Source organism: Hippopotamus amphibius, chromosome 2 (assembly GCF_030028045.1).
Source record: "Hippopotamus amphibius kiboko isolate mHipAmp2 chromosome 2, mHipAmp2.hap2, whole genome shotgun sequence".
Lineage (NCBI taxonomy): Eukaryota > Metazoa > Chordata > Mammalia > Artiodactyla > Hippopotamidae > Hippopotamus > Hippopotamus amphibius.
Genome location: NC_080187.1, coordinates 185,454,887 through 185,475,746, shown reverse-complemented (window position 1 = coordinate 185,475,746; position 20,860 = coordinate 185,454,887). Strand labels below are relative to the sequence as shown.

The window sequence follows — 20,860 nt, the reverse complement described above, 5'->3', positions numbered from 1 at the left end:
ATACTCCCTCCTTTCCGTTCCCCTTGGCTGCAGAGGAAGGAGGGAGTGGTCTTTGCCCCCGCCCTCCCATCCCATATATGCATAAATACACTTAAGTGTGTCCCCACATCGTGGAAAGGAAATCTTGGTAGGGAGGAAGGGAGGGACTCTGAGTGGCTTCAGCTGCATGACATGCTGTGGGGGTGGGGGGGAGCTATGTTAGGATACAACCGTTTCCCACAGAAAGCAGACTTTCCCCATCATTCTACCTCGGGTTCCCTTGCCCCACCCCAGCCGTGTAACTGAGCCAGTCCTATGCCCTGTAGCACATCAGCTGCTCTCCTCAGTCCCCGAATGAAAATCCTCAATGACATCTGCTAGGGCCCCTGTATACAGGTTAAACTACACGAGGGCACCTGGGCAAGGGGGACGTGGGGGTAAAATCCAGCTAGAGTACTGCTCGCTAAGCTGTGAGCCCTGGTGCAGGGCTGCATCTGCCTAGAGGAAGGGGCATCTTTTTCTGATTAGCGCTAAGCGCTAGGGACGACCCTGGTGATATCTAATCTGTGCCCTCTCCTTAGCAGCCTCTGTCGCTGAATTCTTTGGCGATCATCTTCCACGGCCATAACCTCCAGGATCCCAAGGGAGCTGTGAAATGCTCAAGGGAGGATGTGGGGCCACACTGATTGCCAGGGACCAGGAAGGAGATGGTTCATTATTGCATTCACTACAGTGGGTGCCCTCTGTGGGCAGGCATGGGGTGGGTGCTGGGAATATACATCTGGCCATAGACATGGCCTGCTTTCAAGGCCCACAAACAGGGAAGGGCAGCGTCCATGGTGAGCACAGCCATGGCCTCAGGTGCAGGGTTCCTGGGGCCCACAGGGCGGGTGTCCCCAACATGCTAGAGGGACAGGGACACTTCCCTAAAGGAGGTGGGCCTGAGCAGAGCCTTCCAGGGTGCCTAGTAGCTGGCTGGGCACCCTTCTCCTGGGTAGTATCTATTGTGCCGATGGAACCGTGACCGGGAATGGCTGTGCTGAGCGAAGGTCCACTTTGAGAAGGCCCAGCAAGTCTGCAGGATGTCTGCCTCTTTCACTAGGCTCCTTACACTGGGGGGAAAATAGGTCTATAGATTTTAAGCTTTGAAAATTCGTTATTAGCAAAGGAGTAAAATGCTACTCATTCTCTTTTTCTTGGGGGTTATACTCTAGGTTTTTAAATGATTGTTACAAATCGGTAGCCTCTGGAAGCTTTCTGGCCTCTTGCTTTGTGACAGGATGGTAAGTGTCTTTTCTTTTTCCCTCTCCCAGATACTTACTGGAACAAGATTTCCCAGGCATGAGGATTGGTCCAGAGCCCACCACAGACTCCTTCATCGCCGTGATGTATGGGGAGACGGAGGGCAGCACCCCAGGGAACGCTTTAGTCGTGGACCCCAAAAAGCCATTTCGAAAGCTCAGTCGCTTTGGAAACGCTTTCCTCAATCGGTAAGGACCAGCAAACTGCCATCTTTGGTCAGGTTGTTTAAACCTGTTCTTTGAATTCGTGCCAAATATAGGTAATGCTTCAAAACCAGAAGAAGAGAGCATGTGTGTTCTGAAAGAGAGAATTTATGAGAAAATACACTTATATTCAAATACTGAAAAGATTCTCTTAGGAAGTGATTATTTATACCTATTCCGGGTGGCTTCAGAGGGCAGAGCTAAGGCCCAGGATTGGATATTGTAAGGACGCACAGTATAAAGAACAAATTTCTAATAATTTGAACCTCACAGAAATGTATCAAGTTGCTTTGTGAGGTAGTGAGCTCCCCATGGCTGGCAGTGTTACATGGTGGCTGGATGGCTGTCTCTCATGCCTCATGTGCTGGGGCCTCCTATACAGAGAGCTGAGCCCAGAGGACCACTAAAGTTCTCCTGATACCCAGATTTAGTCTTGGTTATTCCAGGACCCCACCTCCCTGGCTGTCCCTTTTGCTTTTCAGTCCCGTGCTTTGAGCTGCTTCCTCATTCATTAGAGCAGGGCAGGGGAGATAGAGTCAGAATAACACAAAATGTTAATTTTGTTGCATGGTCATTTTTTCACAGATGTGAGGTTGTAGGATAGCTGAGGTTCTGTCTTGATTGGAGGTGTGTTTTATTTCTACCACCTTTCACTAGAGTTCCCAATGACACAGTGGGGTACAAGACAGAGGACAAGCCAGGAGGGTCTCCTGGACACAGCTCTGCACTTTCAGGCACCACCTGCTCTTCCCCCCACCTCCCTCTGCCTCTTTGCCACTCCTAGCCTATTTTTTTTAAAACCCCTTTCGCTTTCTCCTTTCTTGTGTTCCCTTCACCCCTCCATTCCCCTCTTTTATGAGTCTACCACTTTAGACTGATTGGTTGTGGGGAGTGGGCTGTGGGAGGTGCAGAGCCAGGGAGGGGTCTTCCAAATCCCTTTAGGGAGACATGGAACTAGAGCTGACAGATGAGAGATTCGAACTGCACTTCTACTTTTTAGATTAAAAAAAAAAATAGGAACAGATCCTCCCAGCTGACTGCTGTCCTCCCAGAGGCTGAGGCACCTGATTGCACAACTCCAGGGGGCACCGTGCACAAGGACTGTGGAATGAATGACGTGCCCGGGTGCTGTGTGGTGGCTCTGCCAAGAGCGGCCCAGGCGACCTCCACAGGTGCCTGGTGTGAAAAACTGACCTCTCTAGGGATCTGTACTCTCCTCTGAGAGCTTGTTTATGCTCCGAGAGCAAATCAAAGAAGGGAGCCAAGCAGCAGCAAGGGAATCTGGCAGCAGGGTAAACAGAAATGTGCAGACGAGGCAGAGGGGTCGCAGAGACATTCCCTCTTGTCGCTGACGGTGACTGGCAGGATACTGTCCAGCTGGTCTTTTCCACCTGCAGAGCCTCCCCCCTCCAGCTCCAGAGCAGCCTTGGTGGGCACCAGCCTGTCTCCTTGTAGGTTGAACGCAGGAGGGGGAACACCTGAGGGTCTCTCGGGACGAGTGGACCACAGCTGAGAGGAAGCGGGACAAGAAGCTCCCCCAGCAGGGCCTCCCAGGAGCCGCAGTCATGGGGCAGGCAACAGCTGGGCTTCCTGTTCCAAGACTGGCCCTGGAAGGTTCCGGAGGCCTTGCAAAATGCAGGGCACAGGATCCTTCTCCATGCAAGGCTGCCTGGGGTCCCTTGATTTCATTACCACTGTCCTTAGTCTTATTCTCTCTTTGCCTGACAACGGCTTAAGCAAGAAACAAGCTGCCTTCTTTTTCACATTCCCGTATTATAAAGTCTGTATTCACAAGGGAAAGACAAGAGCGGCTATTGGCTTGTTTTATTTTGGCAGATGATTTACTTCCCCAACAAATTTATTTTTTCTCAAATCCCAAGCATAGAGCAGATGCGTCTGGAAAAGAAGCACTCAGCAAAGATTTTGAATGACAATGTTCTTTATCTGAGAATTTAAAACTTGCTGAAAATAATCCATGTATTATATAATCGTGTTAATTGAATTCAGAATATATAGAAAAGTAATAGCAAATAATTATACAGTATTTACTATGTGTCTAGACTTTACTTGTATATTAGCTCCAAATTCTCACAAAAACCCATGACCTAGGTGCTACTGTTATCCCCAATGTAGAGAGGAGGAATTGCTGCTTAGGGAGGTGGTTTATTTAACTCCCGTGAGGCCGCTCAGCTGATAAGTGACAGTGCTGGGATGGGACCCCAGGCTGTCTGGCTAGAGTCCTGCTAGTGACCGCTGTACTTAGCTGCCCAACGGGAGGACATCCAGACTGAGAACCACTGCCCACTGCCTTCTGTCTAACATTTAAGGCTGTCCTTTACACAGCCCGCCAGCAGTGATGATGAAGATGGTCATGGTTATGTCCCAAATTATAGGTTACTAATGTCACACACACCCTTTTTTCAGGGCTAATATGACAGATGACACTAGGGCCATTTTACAGATGAGAAAACTGAGAGCAAAGAAGTAAAATGACTTGCCCAAGAAGAGGCAGAGACAGGGTTAGAATTCAGGTTCCCTCTTCCCTTTTATCTACCGCCCTGCACCTAATGAAGCACCAGCAAAGAAGAGTTTCTAGTCTTCTAGCCACCTGGTGGCCATGTATACCGGAGGCTCACATGTCAGGGATGCACCATCTGGAAATTAATAGCGTACTTAAGAGTAAACAGCCTGATTACGTTGTATCTATGCAAGCAAGGGAGTCAGTGTGGAGAGCTCAAATGTGTGTGTGTAATTATAGCATCCTCATGGGAACAGCAGCAGGCTTAGCTCTAAAGGCAGGCAGACTTCTTTTTACATAGCACACTTTCTGTGAACTGGGTCAAAATACTGTGCTTAGTAGGAAAGAGAACTGGTTGTCTGCTGTGGAGAACTTTCACCCTCCACCCCACTGAGCCACCACTGGTCCTTCCAACCCCCACAGGATAGGTCTCATTATCCTGGCCCTCCTGTTACGGGGCTCGGGCACCTGCCCCCTGGGGCATCTTTAAAAGAGTTTAGAGATGGTACCAGCCTCGAAGCATTAAGCAAACCAGTAGAGATAAAGCCTCAGTCTCTAAGGCTGGTTTCTAACAAGTGCACTTCTGAGAAATGAAGACAAATTCCCAAAAGGCAGCTTTGAATTATAGAAATTCCATAATTGGACAATTAAAAAAGGAGTTGAGTCCAGAACAAAGAGTTCTATGGAAAATACCTTAATGCAACATTCTGAGACAACACCAATGCTGCTCTACTTTCAAGAGGAATTCCACAGGCAAGCCTGTCTCGGAGTTGCTCCATGGGAATGTGGTTACTGAGGTTCCAAAGTCTGTTGTCAGGAGCTGTTCCACCTCACAGAGGAGAGGTACACCCCTACAGCACGCTGAGAGCACGAGTCCTGGGAGACACTGGCACGTTTTGGTCAGTTCAAGAAATGTCGGAAATTGGCCTCTGACATTTCCCCCGGCAGCCCGCTTTTGGATTGGATGTTAAATTTTTCCCTCGATCTACTTTTCTGAAAATAGTAGTCTTTTTTTTTTAATCCAGATAGCTACAGACATCATTTTCAATTTAGGATCTAGTATGATTTTAAATTGTAGTCTTCCACAGAAGAAATTATTAATCTCATTTACTTCTTCTGTTCCTCTTTGAAAAATAATTTTAATCGCTGGCCCTAGGGATCGAAATTTTGAAACTTCCTTTTGAGCTGAAGAAGTCTAAACAGTACTTCCAATGCTCCTGTCATTTTAGCCAGGCCTGATGGTGATGGTGTGATAAAAACAAACAAACAGAAAAACAACAAAACACCCCACTGTCTTAAATTTGCATAATGATTTAGCAATAATAGAATATATGTGTGTATTTTTCGACTTATACTCTGTTACCTCTGCGTTTGCAATTGAATGAGGCTTCATTCAATAAACTTTTTGCAGACTATGAATATTACATAGTCACTTGGTACCACTGGGATTTTTTAAAGAACTGACTTAATGCAAGTAAACAGCATCGGTCCCCACACATGCTGGCTCCACCAGATAATTTAGCTGCAGAGATTAAGGAAAATTGGCTCTTGCCAAGAATCACTCTTGATTCACTAGCAAAACTAATTCTTCTTTTTTAAACCTGAGAGATTAACTGGTTAGGGGTGGAGGGTATTTTGTTTTGGTTTTTGTGGTGTGCCTTTCCATAATAAACTCCCTGAAGCCCTTCCCATTCATCTTTAACCTCAGGATTTGTCGTGGCTCCCAGATCATTAAGCCATTGTTCTTTGTTGGCAGCTGTCTGCACAGCCCTGGTCTTGTCATCCCAGAAAACCAGCTTTTTCCCCTGTGGTGGTTGGGAGAGGGAGGCTTGATTTAGAAAAGTCCGTGTTTAGGTTGAACTTCATGAAATTGTCAACATTCAGCCACCTTCTTGCTTGTAAAAGTGGTGGTTCCGTAAGGCTCAGTCTGAGGGGTAACCATGGGCTTTTCATAGTCTGGATGTGAAATTACATTCCTCCTGGGCAGTGGAAGGTTAGATCCAGCCTTTGCGGTAGGACCATATGATAATAATTATTACAGGTGAGTTGTCAGAGTCTTTCTGCACATTGAGTGCTATTCACTGTGCCAATTTAAGAAGCTGTGTCATCTCTCTGGTCTTACTCTTATCAGTAAAGTGAGCCAGGGCAAAAACAGCTCCGTACTGTCTTCCATGGTAAGCTTAGGTTTATTTGAATCTAAGGACTACCTGGGAGCCCTCAGGCTGATTGAATTGCTCAGAGACCTGACGGAGGTCACAGGGTGAGTGAGAAGGAAGATGGCCAGAACCAGAACCGGATCTTCTGCCCCCCCGGTCATTGCTCCACCCTCCACCCGTGGACTGAGAGCAAGTCACACAAAGGGGCCTCTTTGGTGGGGAGCTGCAGGGCTGTGGCAGCTCCCTCCTTCTCTTTAGGGTGTTTCCCTCTGGATGATAAAGATACACAACAGAGATTCAAATGCACTAAATGGCAGCAGCAGCCTAACAGTTAAGAGTTAAGAGCCTGAACTGGAGTCAGAACTGCCAGTTTTGCATCCCAGCTCCATCACCTACCAGCTGTGTGACTTGGCAAGTTATGGCATGTGACCCCTCTGTGCCTTTGTTGGGGAGGAAGAAATTTTCCTCTACCCTTCTGCGTTCTTCTGGCTGGTCTAAGAATTAAGTTGACCTGAGACAGATTACCAGGAGAAAATCAAACATACGTTTAATTACATGATTACACAGGAGAGACTCAGGAAAACTTAGTAACTGCCCCAAATGGCTAAAGGCCTCACCATGTTGGAGGTAGTGGTTTGGAACCTGAAAGGGGAGGAAGGCAATTGACGTGGAAATGGAAAAACAAACGTTCAGTAAACAAATGTTTGCTGGGCTGTGGAGACAATGGGACACAGAGAGGAGTTTTGACAAACAGACTTTGCGAGGTTCCTCCCTGTCTACGCACCTAGCTCGTGCTATATTTATCTCTCGTGACAGCTCCCTTCCTGGAACAGGTCCTCTATCTGCATTCCTTAGACAGTTAGAGGGGAGGTCAGAGATTCTTCCTGAGTCTTTCGGGGCCTTAAAAATAATCAGCCTAAGGTCATCCTCATGCCAATGACACACATTTTCGGGGTGCCAGATTCGCTCCCCTCCACCCCTGTCTCGTCCCTTGTAGAACGGAGGCGCACAGCCCCACTGCTGAGGTTGTGGCCAGGATTGAGTGAGTGAATGGAAACTGCTCAGGACAATGCCTGGCACACGGTAAGTGGCCAGTGGATGTTTGTGCCATTTGGTTATTGCTGCAACTACTGGGTATCACTGCACTGGAAATTAAATCACTATTCAGCTACTGCCTGGCTCTTTTAAAATGTTGATCACTGAATTGGAATGTTAGTGGTTGGAGGTGGTTTTAAGAACTGGGATCCCCTTACCTCCTGTCTCACTGGGCCACAGGACTTCTAGCGACTGGCCTGAGACCTACAGCCCCGACCGTTCCTGTACTCACCCCCCCTCTGCTACCCCTAAGCCTTCCTTGGTTGTGGGTGTGACCAGGATTTCGGGTCCACTGTAGGGTTTGATCCCCTCCCCCTCTCTTTTATCAGAAAATACAATATATCAGGTCAGCCCTGGGCGAGGAACACGCTTCTTAAAGCTTATGTGAGGCTGCTGGGCTTATGTGTGTGTGTTTCATGTGAAGTGTAGAAGGCAAGGCACGGATACACACTTGCTTGTTAGTCCCTCCGGAAGAAGTAGGAAATCTATCTTGGGACAGCAAATCTGTGCTTGGAAACATTTCAGCAGACACTTGTCAGTGGGAAAGGCCTGACCCAAGGCTGACTATGGTATACCCAATAAATAACCCATTTTTCACCTTCCTTTCATGGAACATAAAAGAAAGACAAGATTGCTCTAACAGCAGTACATTAGGGGTTTTTCTGATTATAGTATAACTATTTAAGAAAACGCATGTGTGGTTCTAACCCCTAGAGGGTGGGCCGTGCCCCCACACGGGGGTCTGCAAGCTGACTTGTGCTCTGTGCTCCTTTGCCCACCTCCCCAACACCCCCCCCCCCACCACGCACATGCTGGGCAGGGCTGTTGTTGATGGCGGTTGTATGTGAAAAGCAAAGTTTAGCTTTTCACATACAACCCCCGTCACCCCCTCTCAGGGTGCCCCTGGAGAGCTCCCTCCTCCCCCCCCTCCTTTTCCCCTTTCTCCCTCCCCTCCCCCCCCCCCCCCCTTTAGTCTGCAGTCATCCCTCCTGGCCCTGGGCCTGCTCCCTTGTATGTTGTGTGGTGATGTCACCACATCTGACCGTCTTGTTTTGCGGCTCACACATTTTGCCTCTGCTATTGCGTCAGGAGGCATGGGAGTTGTGGAAACCTTGTCTCTTTGCATGGAGGCAGTGGATAGTTTATACATTTTGAATCCCTCTGTTAACTTCACACTAGAATCCAGGGGTTTTGTGTTTCAGAAAAATTGATATTAAGTGTGAGCTTGTGGTTTTGGAAAAAAGTCAGCCTCTCACAGGAATACTTCATGTGAAACAGTTTCACATATGTGCAATTTTCTCAGCATTGCCGGATGTCTTGAGCCGACTGATAAAAAGGATGGGACTGTGATAAGAGACTGAAGTAACTGCAAGAAGTGTGGCCCACCGCAGATGTGCTCAGACCTCTGTTCCTACCCCAGTTAGAGACTTGATTGTGGCATTTTTACTCTGGGAACTTACAGAGAATGCTTAGTGATCCTGGTGCACTTTATTACCACAGATCTGCTGTCTGAGTGTTGGGCCGTGGGGTCTGTAAAGGTGCAGGGAGAGCAGAAAAATCAGAAATGAGGGGCTTCTCATAAATTAACTGGACACCTTGTTTTTAAAGTTATGAGGTTTTTAACGTTACGGGTTGAATACTACTCAACCGACATCAGAAATATCAGGCTGCAGTCCCCAGCCAGCCACGCATTAGTGGCGTGGCCTCGCCTGTCAGAACTGCCCTGTGCTTCAACTTTTCCAGCTGCGTAATGCAAAATGATCATTAGTTATCATTCTACATCTTCCTGGGCTGACTGGAAAATGTGGGAAAGAAAGTCTGAGAAGCTTGTCCCCAGCACCTTCAGCAAAAGTTCATTTGCAGCGTCCGTAACCGCCCCTCCCGCTCAGGGCCACCACCCCTGCCCCGGGGGCAGTGCTGCCCACATGTGCGCGGTGAAGGCCGGGCGGGCCTCCCTCTCCTGCATTCCCAGCATGTTTACTTTCTGAGTAATCCCATCGGTCCCACTGAATGGAAGAATTGAGCTTTCCCCGAGGGTTTTCAAGCCTTCTGCCCACACAGATACCAAAGTTAGCCATTTACAATACAGGAAAAGGAGACACACTCTACAGTTTCCAGCTTAAAACCTACACAGTGCCTGACAGAGATCCCCCCGGGTTGCCTGGGGTGGAAGTCACGACGCATTTCCCTCTGATCCTCTAGAGTTACACAGCTGTCAAAGCTAGCAGAACCTCGCCAGCCCAGGGTCCAAGTGTCTCCACTGACATATGAGGAAACGGAGGCCCAGAGTGGGGAAGCCCTTGCCCAAGGTCCCAGGCACGTTATTGGCAAAGGCTGAGCTGAACCCGAACCCAGGTCTGCTGACTCACAGGCCGCCGTTTTCCTGCCACTTCACTCTGCTTCCAAGGCCAACCCCAGGGCAGCCGACTAGAACCACAGCAGAGGGCTCGGGATGAGAAGGCGGAGGTGGTACCAGGGAGGCGATAGACAAGGAAGGAGGCTTGGAGAGGCTCGGCCAGGGTCCTGTCCTGCCCACCCCTGCCCCTGCGTCCACTCAGGGCACTGAAGCACCTGGAGGATTTGGGGTGATGCCCACAGGTGCTTGCCTCACCCTGAGCCTGGAGGCATAGCATGTCCCCGGGCCCTAGTACCTCCGCTGTCACGTTAGGGAGTGAGCAGGGGCTCGGCGGAGCTTGGGATACTCTATTCCAGTGGGGCAGTGACCCTGAAGGAAGCATGGGATTGCCTGGGAGGAGAAGCCTGGGACACGTGTCCAAGGAGCAGGATAGAGGAGGGGTGGGTAGGGCTGACGAGCTTAGGAGTCACACTGACCTGGGATTAAGGCTTAGCTCTGAGTGACCCTGAGCAAGTTACATAACCTTCCGGAGGTAAATGGTAATGTCTTCCTCATGAGATTAAAATGAGGAACAAATGAGATGATGTCTGTAAAATACCTGTGTTCAATAAATGTTAGCTAAAATAAAATTAACAGTAAGGAATCTGGTGGCAAGGAGCAGCTGGCGTCAGGCCACCCTCTGACAGCTGCCCCATGGACCAGCATCTAGTCTCCAGTGGAGGTGCCATCAATCTCCTCCAAGCCCCCGCTTTTCAGAAGATGTCAGTAGCCAGGAGAGGCCGAAGAGCTCCGAGGTTAGAGCACTCTGCAGCATGCAGGTCCTGATCCCCCCTTTGATCCCTTTCTTCCAGATTCATGTGCTCCCAGCTGCCCAATCAGGTCCTGAAGAGCATCAGCATCATTGACAGCCCTGGCATCCTGTCTGGGGAGAAGCAGCGCATCAGCCGAGGTCAGTGCCTGCCCCGCCATCCACGCGTACCCCCCCCCCACCCCGCCCCAGGCCGGCTGAGTCTCTCCCTGATGCTGGCAGAGGATTTCTGCACGAGTACCCACCTCACATAAATCTTCAGACTCTAAGAGGGGGCCGATCACCTGCTGACCACTCGCTTGGACATGTGACAAAACATAAAGGAGGCCAGCTAGTGCCAGCAAGGGAGAGAGCCCTCCCAGCGGCTCTTCCTCCCTCCCCCACTGGCGCGTGTTCCACCCCAGTCGCCTCTGCAGCAGCCTTCCACTGAGTGAGCCTTTATTGGTATCTGTTTGGTGCGAGATGCTGTACTGCACACTGGGGATGCGGAAAGAACAGGTGCAGTTTCTAGGAGCTTGTGTTCTAATGAGGAAGACGGGCATTAATTACATTATCGCAGAAATAAATAGAAAGCAATAGCTAGGATACTCACTCTACGATGGGGACTGCCTATCAGGGTATAAGGGGGATATCTGGCCTTGGGGCGTTGGGAAGGGCTCTCCAGAGGAAGAGACATTGGAGCCAGAATCTGGAGGATGAATAGGAATTACCTAAGGGAAGCTCTGGGGTGGGGAAGGAAAGACATAAGCTGATACGTTGTTCAGAGGAGATCTGCAGAGATAGAAGATGCTTGTGAAGAACAGTGATGTCTGGGCTTCTTCAGCCTTCACAACGCAAGGCTGAGGCAATACTGTCTCCAGACCCATGCGTTGTGGTTAAACAGATGCACCCGTGGTCTCCCCCACCCTCCTGGTGGAGGGGCTGTCGGGGCGCAGACCAGAGGGCCGTTTACTTACAGAGAGGAAATTCCTGACAGGGAGGACGCTAGGATGGATTCCTGTGGTCCCAGAGGCAGGTCAAGTTCCCCTTATCCTGGTGCTTGAAACAAAAGACAGTTCCTGGAGGCTTTGCCGGGAGGGATTCGTTGCTGCCGTCACTTCTCACTGGTAACTCTTTACAACCCCTTCAACAGGAGCGGCAGGGGTATGGCCGGGCAGTGAACTCCCCCGGCACTCCCGAAGCACAAGTACGTTACACAGGCCCTGGGACACACCTGGGAGCCAGAAAGCAAGAGTCCCGTGACAGGGGTAAAGAAAGGGCTCTCCGTGTCTATAAGCCCTCCCTTCTCATGGCATTTCAGAAATGCTGATTTTGCAGCCTCTGCCTGCCTTGCTGTGACTGCCTTGCTGTGCCTTCACGCATTCGTTCAGGCACGTGGGCCATTAGGCCTCCCTGAGGCCTCCAAAAACATTGCACTTGTAGAAGAAACCACAAATAACCGTTGTTAATGGTCTTCTCCAGCTCCTGAGTGACTTTTTCTTATGCATATACGAACATACATATTTAACAAAAGTGTGATTTCTGTGCACATTTCCTACAATTTGATTTTTTTGCCATATCGTCTATCACAGAATCATTCTCTGCCAGTATATTCAAATCACTTTATTCCTTTTAACAGCTGCTTAGGTTCCATCAAAGGGACATAACATTCGTGTAACTAATTTGTGGATGTTGTGTGGTTAATACATTTTCCCTCTTACAAACAGCACTATAGATAGACATCTTCTTTGTATCTTTACACTTCAGTGCCAATAGATGTTCTAAAGAGCCAATTTAGGACCATTAATTTGGCCCCATAAACATTGCTCTCCAAATACAGTTTTTGTCTTAAAAGGAAAATAAAGCAAACTCACGCCGCACGGCTTTTTCAAGCTGCCCATGTTTCCCCTGCTTCTGCGTGTCTGACGGAAGTATGCTGGAGCTTTGTGTGGTCCTGGAAATTTTCTTTTTGCCTCTAAATTTTAGGACCTCCGGATTTTAGCTTCAGCCTTATCCACTCCTTTTCATTCGTAGGCCTTTGACCAACGCTAAGCATCTGTATTTTTCAGGGTTTCTCCTTGGCTTCGTGATGCTAAGTGTCTTTCCGCCTACAGCTGCTTCAGAGTAGTTAGCATGGCGTAATGCGCTCAGGATGCTTCGGAGACAGTTCTTTTTAACACTTGTAATGACTGACTCGTATCCTGGTCTGACTTACTGTGACATGTCCTTACTCACATCCTATGCCCAGAAATAGCACATCTGGTTCTAACCAGCCACCCTGACAGACAGCAGCTGGTGGGGAAGGACCCAGAACTGCAAACAGTGGCAGCACCAGGCGCTGCAGCCAGGGTCCCCAGGCTTGGGTGCCATACCATGTTCAGGCACCATTGCTGGTTGGAGTCACTTAGCTGACAGTTTCAACATATTCACCCCAAAGAATATGTACTGCTTTAAAGCTGCTTCACGCTGACTATTGCAAACAGCGCTGCGTTCTCACGCGTGCTGCTGTCTGCTTCCATCCCTCCAGCTCCTAAATCACAGCACCACCTTCGCCAGTCATCTGTGGCAACACCGGATGAGGCACAGGGAAAAGCTGTTAGCCCACAGAACACTTGAAACATCCGCCACTGACCTTCTTGGCGGGGCTTTGCCTCCCTGATGGGTATTCCGTCCTTGGAGGAGGAAGGGGGCGGCTGCTGCCCCTCCCCCTGTCCCTTTGTGCAGTGGATGGATCAGCCCTCCGCAGGCAGAGTCCCATCCGGCGGGTCCCTCTCACACATGCAGCCTCTCCTTGAAGCGTGCATTCACAGCGGAAGCATGAGAACAGCCACCAGCTGTTGAGCCCTCGTGTGTCTACACCGTGCTCTTCACTCGGGACTTGCTGAGTTAAACCTGCACACAGTCACGCACAGACAGCAGCCCAGCCCTGACAAGGGAACCCCTCACCCCACTCCTCTGGGAAAGCAGAGCCTAACAGCGATCGTAAGAATTCTTTCCCCAGTTGCTGGGCAGATGGGCCACCAGGCTTGACATCTGGGCAGTGGACAGCGTAAAAGCTGTTAACGAGGTGCCGCTTTTGGAGAACAAGCAGAGGGGATGCATGCTTCGGGCAGTGGCTGCAGGCTGCTGTGTGGACCTAGCTCACTCTCTGGCCTGCAGGGCCATGCAACCCTGGCTGAGCACATGCTGGGCAGGCAGTGCAGCTGCAGGAGGAGGTGATGAGGATGGGGTGAGTGCAGAGCACCCCCAGCAAGACCTACTGACTGCATCGCACTCAGTGTCCTCTCCGTCAGCGTGGGACGAGGCAGATGGCGGTGGGGCAAGGGAACATGGTGTTGCTTCTCTGATGGTCCAACCAGGCGGGAGGGACCTAAGCTGGGGAGCTGGCCTCGTCCTCACTGGCAGCCCTTGGACTCCCCCAGGGTGTTGCCCAGAGCTCTGGGAACCACACGGCCTATAGTGAAGGTATATCTCCAGGAAGGGGTCCTGAACCTGAGGTTCAGTCACGTGCCTCCCCTCACCCATGGCACCCTTCTTCCTTGCTCATTCTTCTCTCTTGTGACATCATAAGCCTGCTTCCTTTTTGCTCTGTGCTGAGTAGAGGGGGCAAGTGTGATTACAAGGAGGATCTGGCGTTTCATGGTCATTGCTCTTCTCTTGGCCAAGGTCATAGGTGACCAAAAGAAACAGTTGACATTTCTACATGATGATTCGTATTTCGGAGTATTTGGTTTGAGGCAAAAGATGGCAAACCCACTCTTATGTTAGAAGTTACCTTTACCATTTAGGATGCGTCTTAGCACAGCCTTCTCATCAGCAGAATCTTGCCACGGACCCTAGAAGTCAGGTCCCTGCTCTGTCCTCCAAAGTGGAACAAGGATGCATAGTCAGCACTGGGGGGGATAAGTGTGGTCTAAATCTCCTCTTTGGGAGCGCTATAAATAAAACCCACTAGAGTAACTGCTTTTGGAGCGATTTTTAGTGTGCTGCTCCATATGGAAACCCACTACCTTTCTGATGTTCCTTAGTTTAAGTATAGTTAGCAACATCTTTAGAACAAAAGGGTGAGCTTAGCTACTAACCTGTAGCTTTCTTGGCTACAGAAAATGCCCATTGAGCAGGGATTAAAATATTCTGGTGTATTTCTAATAAGAATTTTATTCTATTGAAGTAAGAGCTACCTAAAATTCCTACAAACTTTTCTTGATTCTCGTAGCCAATAAAAAAAAAAAAGTTTAAGTTCTTAAGATTTTCTAAGTGCTTTTCTTGAAGTGGGTGAACTCTGACCAGGTTCAGTCTTGAGAACATCCTCTGTCCTGATGATGGCATCCGGATTTTTGACTCAGTTTGTTAAGAAAAGAGCACATTTATCCACACATCCTTATTTTCATTCCCAATCTCTTATTATTCCGGCCCCTGAACTGTTTGCTTCCTGAAATACTGTTTATGTCATGCTGAACCTAAACGTCCTCTAGGATTTATTTCTGGACTCGGCATGAACGCAAGTGTGTTCCCAACTACATGATACAAGTCTCTGGTTTCTGGCTCTAATCATAAGGTCCCTGTCTGACAAGAAGACTGTGAAAAATTCGCATGTGGCAGCTGGTGTACTTGTCCATCTATTTAGCACACAAGCATTTGGAAGGTGCTATTTTAGCAGCAAGTAATTATTCCTGTGGTTTCCTGAGCATGAGGTTTTGTGTAGCCTTCAACAGACTTGACTTTGATAACAGAAATAGTACAATTTTTCCCTTTTAAAATTTTAAATAACTCTCGGGAAAAAAACTCTTGATCTGAACTTTCCAGCAGGTCTACCAGCAGGTTGAACCTAGGACCTAGGACCATCAGTTTGTCCAATGAAAGGCTCATTATAAATCCTTGAACAGAACTGAGAAGACAGTGAAAAACAGAAGGGCAGAAAATGTCCTGCTAATAAAGCAGTCAATAATGATGTATGAAACAGAAGCAACCTAACTGTGCTCCAAATAATATAGCAGGCAATAACATCAGCTTCAAAAGTATTGATTAACGTCTTAACATTTACATATAGACATCCTTATGTCCTCCTGATTTTGGCAACATTAAGGAAAGCTCTCAAGAATAAAAAAGGCATCTGAATACTAACAGGTACGTGTGAGCAGGTTGTTTCAAGGATCTGCCAACACAGCGGAGGTGCCCAAACACAGTATCACCAAAGAATTGACAAAACGGGACACAGGGCATGGAAATCCAACCGGTAATTATTAAAGATGCTGAAAAAATAGCGATGACAAAAACAAACTGTAATCAGGGAAGTCCAAACACACCTTCTTGACACATTTTTTGAACTTGGAAGACAAAAGACCGGATTTCAAAGGCTGCCCCAGACAGGAGAGAGAACATTTAGAGATGTCCAGATAAGAATGACTTCCCCTCTCAGGCTTTGGAAACAGGGAAGACTAGAGAGGAAAACAGATATGTACACAGAGAAATGAGTCTTTCCCCCTAAAAGAGTGAGAAGGCTTGTTAGCCAGGTTTGACGGCAGCAAAGACCCTTCTAAGAAACTAAGAGCTGGAGGCTGAAGAGGCCAGCGGCTCCCCGGGCAGGGCGGTGATGGCGTGCTTCGCGTCCTTCAGGTGGACCGCACAGACCAAGGCTGGACTTCACAGAGAGTTTCTGAGGGGCCCGCTAATGCCTGCTGAGTACCCCTGGAAGAAGTTCAGGCCTTACCTGGGTAGTCTTATAAATAAGAGTAGAAATAATAATTAAATAAAGGGGGAGGTGAGGCAGCACTTTCCCCTTCTTCATTCTGTTCACCACACAATACAGACAGCTCAGGGCTGTCCCAGCATTTCAGACTCTGGTCACCTGAGCTCACTGGACATGTGACCCTCATTACAGGTGCTACTCCTGTCCCCACCTTCCCATCCTGTGGTTGCTACAGGGTTTTTTGTTTGTTTGTTTGTTTTTTTGGTTTTATTGAAATAGAATTGACATACGGCACTGTATAAACTTAAGGGGTACCACATAATGATTTGACTTACATACATCATGAAATGGTTACCACAGTAGGTTTCGTGAACGTCCATCATCTCATATAGATACAACATGAAAAAAATAGAAAAAAAATTTTTCCTTGTGATGAGAACTCTTTCATTTATAACACACAGCAGTGTTAATTATCTCTATCGTGTTGTACATTACATGCCTAGTAGTTATTTACCTTATAACTGGAATTTTTTACCTTTTGAGTACCTTCATCTAATTCTTCCTCCTCCCACCCTGGTATAGCATTTCTTGATTTTTTGTTTTGTTTCTGGGGTTTTGGGTCCAAGCTCTCTTAGCTCCTCTCCCTGTCCCCTGCGCCTCCTCCCAGCTTTGAGGCATCCCCAGCCTTCATCAGCATGCCCTTTTACCTTCGCCCTTGCATCCAGAAGTTGAACAGACAGGATCCAAGGTGGAGCCTTGAGGTACTCCAGTAGAGACTGCCCTCCACATTGTCAGCAGTTCATTAATGAACAAGTTCAGTTGAGATGCAATGAGCTCCTGTGTGCTAGGTACTGAGCTGGGAACTGGGAGCATAAAGATGAACAAGGTACCACCCCTGCCCTGGAGTTGCTACAGCCTAGTGTGGTCAGCCAGCCAATCACTGATGCACCAGTTGTTCTGCAAGAAAGGTGTCACCTACATAGAGAGTTATTTCATTCATTCAATAAACACTAGACAAAAAAGATGAACATGGTCAGCGCTCTTATGGAATTTACATTCTGATGGGAGAGTCAGACAAGAAAAGCAGGTAAACAAATGAATAAAATCATTGTAAATAGTGGTGAGGGCCAGGAAGGAAACAGACGAGGTATTGAGTTCAAAGAGAAGGGGTGAGTGGGAGGCCCATAGTCTCGGAAGGTGGGGAGGCCTGTGGCTGAAAGTTCAGAAGGAGCTGGCCTTGCACAGTGGGGCAGGTCAAGGTTTTGCAGGTTTTGACTGACCATGAGGACTATTCAGATATTTTCCACCTGATACATAAAGGATATAGAAAACAATAGGCTTTCGAGTATCAGATATTCACACATGGATTTCAATTCCTGCATATTCACGTTTTTTTCCTGAGGTTTTGTTTATAACGTAAATTATTCATTCCGTAAACCCAGAATCAAACAAATTGCTTTCCTAGGCCCAATCAAAGGACTGAAATCCCTGTAGGCTGTCCTGTGTTGTATAGCGGGGGAAGCATTTGGGCAAGAGAATTGGCCTTCCTGGGTTCCAGTTTAGCTCAGGCATTTACTAGCCATGCAGCCTTGGGAAAGTTGTGAATCTCTCTGGGAAATGTAGGTAATAACAGTACCTACCACATCATGCTATTGTAACTGAGTTAATACGTAGAAAGCAGAAAATAATACCCAGCCCAGCACATAGTAAGTGCTTAATAAATGTTAGCTGTTATTATTACTTTCACCATCTCAATGTGTTGTTCTTGTTGTTGTAGGCCAGAGTTTTCAAAGGCTGAACTTAATCAGCTTTTATAGTGGTTGATATTGGTTTCTTCTGTCTCAGAGCAGGGGAGATTTTTGTCAAGTTATTTGAAATGTGGAGTTTGTTGTTCACGGCCTGAATATGCTATGTTTGGCTAAGTGTTGCTACCTTTTTCCACGTATCTCAATCATTTTATTGATAATTAGCCTTTAAATTTTGAAATCATACATCTCTCTGGAAGTAGAAAACGGACAGCACTAATTGATCATCTGGTTTAAAAAATATTTGGTGGAAAAATAATTTTAAAATAACGGGCAGGTATTGTGTGTGTGATATTTTTGGCACTCCTTTTAGAAGTGATGGTATAAAAAGCAATGGGTAATATTAGGGGTGTGCTAGAGACTATTCACTCAACACACATTTATATTGATTGCCTGCTGGATGCCAAGCACTGTCCTGGATGCCAGGATTCAAAATGAATGAGACACAGCCCCTGGCCCTGGGTGTGCACACTTGGCTAGGGTAGATGGACTTGCAAACAAGCTGCTCTGACCCTGTGCATTACAGGAGTTCTGATCAAGAAGTGGGGGATGGGAAGTAGGCTATCAACAAAGCTGCTAAGTGAAGGGACTCTTCTTCCCCTTTTTAAAATAATTTGCATTCTCTCTCTCTCCCTCCCTCTCTCTCCCTCCCTCCCCCACCCCAAATAATTCAGTTGGTTTTTTTTTAATATTTACAAAGTTGTGCAACCATCATCACAATGAATTTTACAACATTTTCATCACCCCCAAAAGAAACGTCCTCATTTCCTCATTAGCAATCACTACCCATTCTTCTCCCCCCAGACCTTAGCAACCACTAATCTACTTTCTGCCTCTGGGTTTGCCTGCTCTGGACGTTTCTTATAAATAGAATCATACAGCATCTGGCCCTATGTCTGGCTTCTTTCAATTAGCATAATGTTTTCAAGGTCCGTCTGAGTCGAACACTGCTTCATTCCTTTTCATGGTTGACTAGCATTCCATCATATGGCTATTCCACATTTTATTCATTGATGAGTTGCTAAACATTCGAGTTGTTTCCACTGTTTTTTTGAATAATGCTGCTATGATCATTCATGTATGAGCTTTCGTGAAAACATTTTGTGCATTCTTGGGACTTCCCTCGTGGTCCAGTGGTTAAGACGCTGCATTTCCACTGCAGGGGGTGCAGGTTCGATCCCTGGTCAGGGAACTAAGATCCTACATGGCATGAGGCATGGCCAAAGGGGAAAAAAAAAAAAAGAGAGAGAGAGAAAACGTGCATTCTTGATTCTCTTGGATATAAACCTAGGAGCAGAATTGCTGAATCATATGGTAACTCAGTATTTAATGTTTTGAGAAACTGCCAGACTGTTTTCCAGAGTGATCTGATCATTTTATATTTCCACCAGTAGTGTATGAGGGTTCCAGTTTCTCCACATCCTCATCAACACTGTCATTTTGCTTAGAGCCATCGTCACAGGTATGAAGGGGTATTTCACTGTGGTTTCAATTTGCATTTCTCTAATGGTTAATGATGTTGAGCATCTTTTCATGTGCTTTGATGACCACTTTTTTATTTTCTTTGGAGAAACGTACATATAGAGCCTTTGCCCATTTTTAATTGGATTATTTGTCTTTAAATTGTTTTTACCATAAATTATGGTAAAATTGAGTTTTACCGTAATTCAAAAAGATAAATGTACCACAGTGTTCATTGCAGCACTATTTACAATAGCCAGGACGTGGAAGCAACCGAAATGTCCATCAGCAGATGAGTGGATAAAGAAGATGTGGCACATATATACAATGGAATATTACTGAGCCATGAAAAGGAATGAAATTGAGTTCTTTGTAGTGAGGTGGATGGACCTAGAGTCTGTCATACAGAGTGAAGTAGGCCAGAAAGAGAAAAACAAATACCATATGCTAACACATATATTATGAAATCTAGAAAAATGGTACTGATGAGCCCAGTGGTAGGACAAGAATAAAGATGCAGATGTAGAGAATGGACTTGAGGACACGGGGGGTTGGGGGGGAGGAGAAGCTGGGAGGAAGTGAGAGAGTAGCAGTGACATATATACACTACCAAATGTAAATAGATAGCTAGTGGGAAGCTGCTGCATAACACGGGGAGATCAACTCGATGTTGGGTGATGACCTAGAGCGGTGGGATAGGAAGGATGGGAGGGAGGCTCAAGAGGGAGGGGATGTGGGGATATATGTATAAATACAGCAGATTCACTTTGTTGTACACTGGAAACTGGCATAACAGTGTAAAGTGATTATACTCCAGTAAAGATCTGGAAAAAAAATTGAGTTTTAACATTCTTTATACGTCCCTTTATACGTCAGATATATGACTTGCAAATATTTTGTCTCATTTTCTGGGTGTCTTTTCACTTTCTTTATGGTATAGGCTAAAGCATTAAAAGTTTTAAATTTTAATGAAGTCTAATATATCTATTTAAATTTTTGCCACTGTGCTTTTATCCTAACCCAAGCTCATGAAAATTTACTCCTATATTTTTCTAAGAAGTTTATAGTTTTAGCACTTACATGTAGGTCATCGATCCATTTTAAGTTAATTTTTGTATGTAGTATGAGTTTGGGGTCCACCTCGATTCTTTGGCATGTGTGTATCTAGTTGTCCCAGCACCATTTGTTGAAAAGACAGTACTCTCCGCGTTGAATTGTCTTGGCATCCTTATTGAAAATCAGTTGGCTATAACTGTGGAATTTTATTTCTGGACTCTCAATTCTACTCCATTGATCTGCATGTCTGACCTTGTGGGTCAGCTCTTCTTGATCAGGGACTCCAGGTAAATGCGTGAGTTCGTCAGCTGGCAAAATCAGAGCCTTACAGGATGAGGCGAGGATAAAGTGAGTTGATGTGACTCTCACCACAGTATCTGCCTGGTGCAGAGTCAAGGGAAAGATAAGCCGGCTGCCCTTCCTATCATTATTTTCTCCAGGACAACAGAAAGA

At 47.0% G+C, this 20,860-nt stretch overlaps 1 protein-coding gene across 1 annotated transcript in view; it reads left to right on the top strand.

Moving 5' to 3' along the window:
• Positions 1-20,860, top strand: part of EHD4 (EH domain containing 4) — a 73,998-nt gene that overhangs the window by 17,465 nt on the left and 35,673 nt on the right. The window contains exons 2-3 of the mRNA XM_057721829.1: positions 1,293-1,469; positions 10,461-10,558. Coding sequence (XP_057577812.1) covers positions 1,293-1,469; positions 10,461-10,558 — 275 coding nt within the window. The remainder of the gene's footprint in view (positions 1-1,292; positions 1,470-10,460; positions 10,559-20,860) is intronic.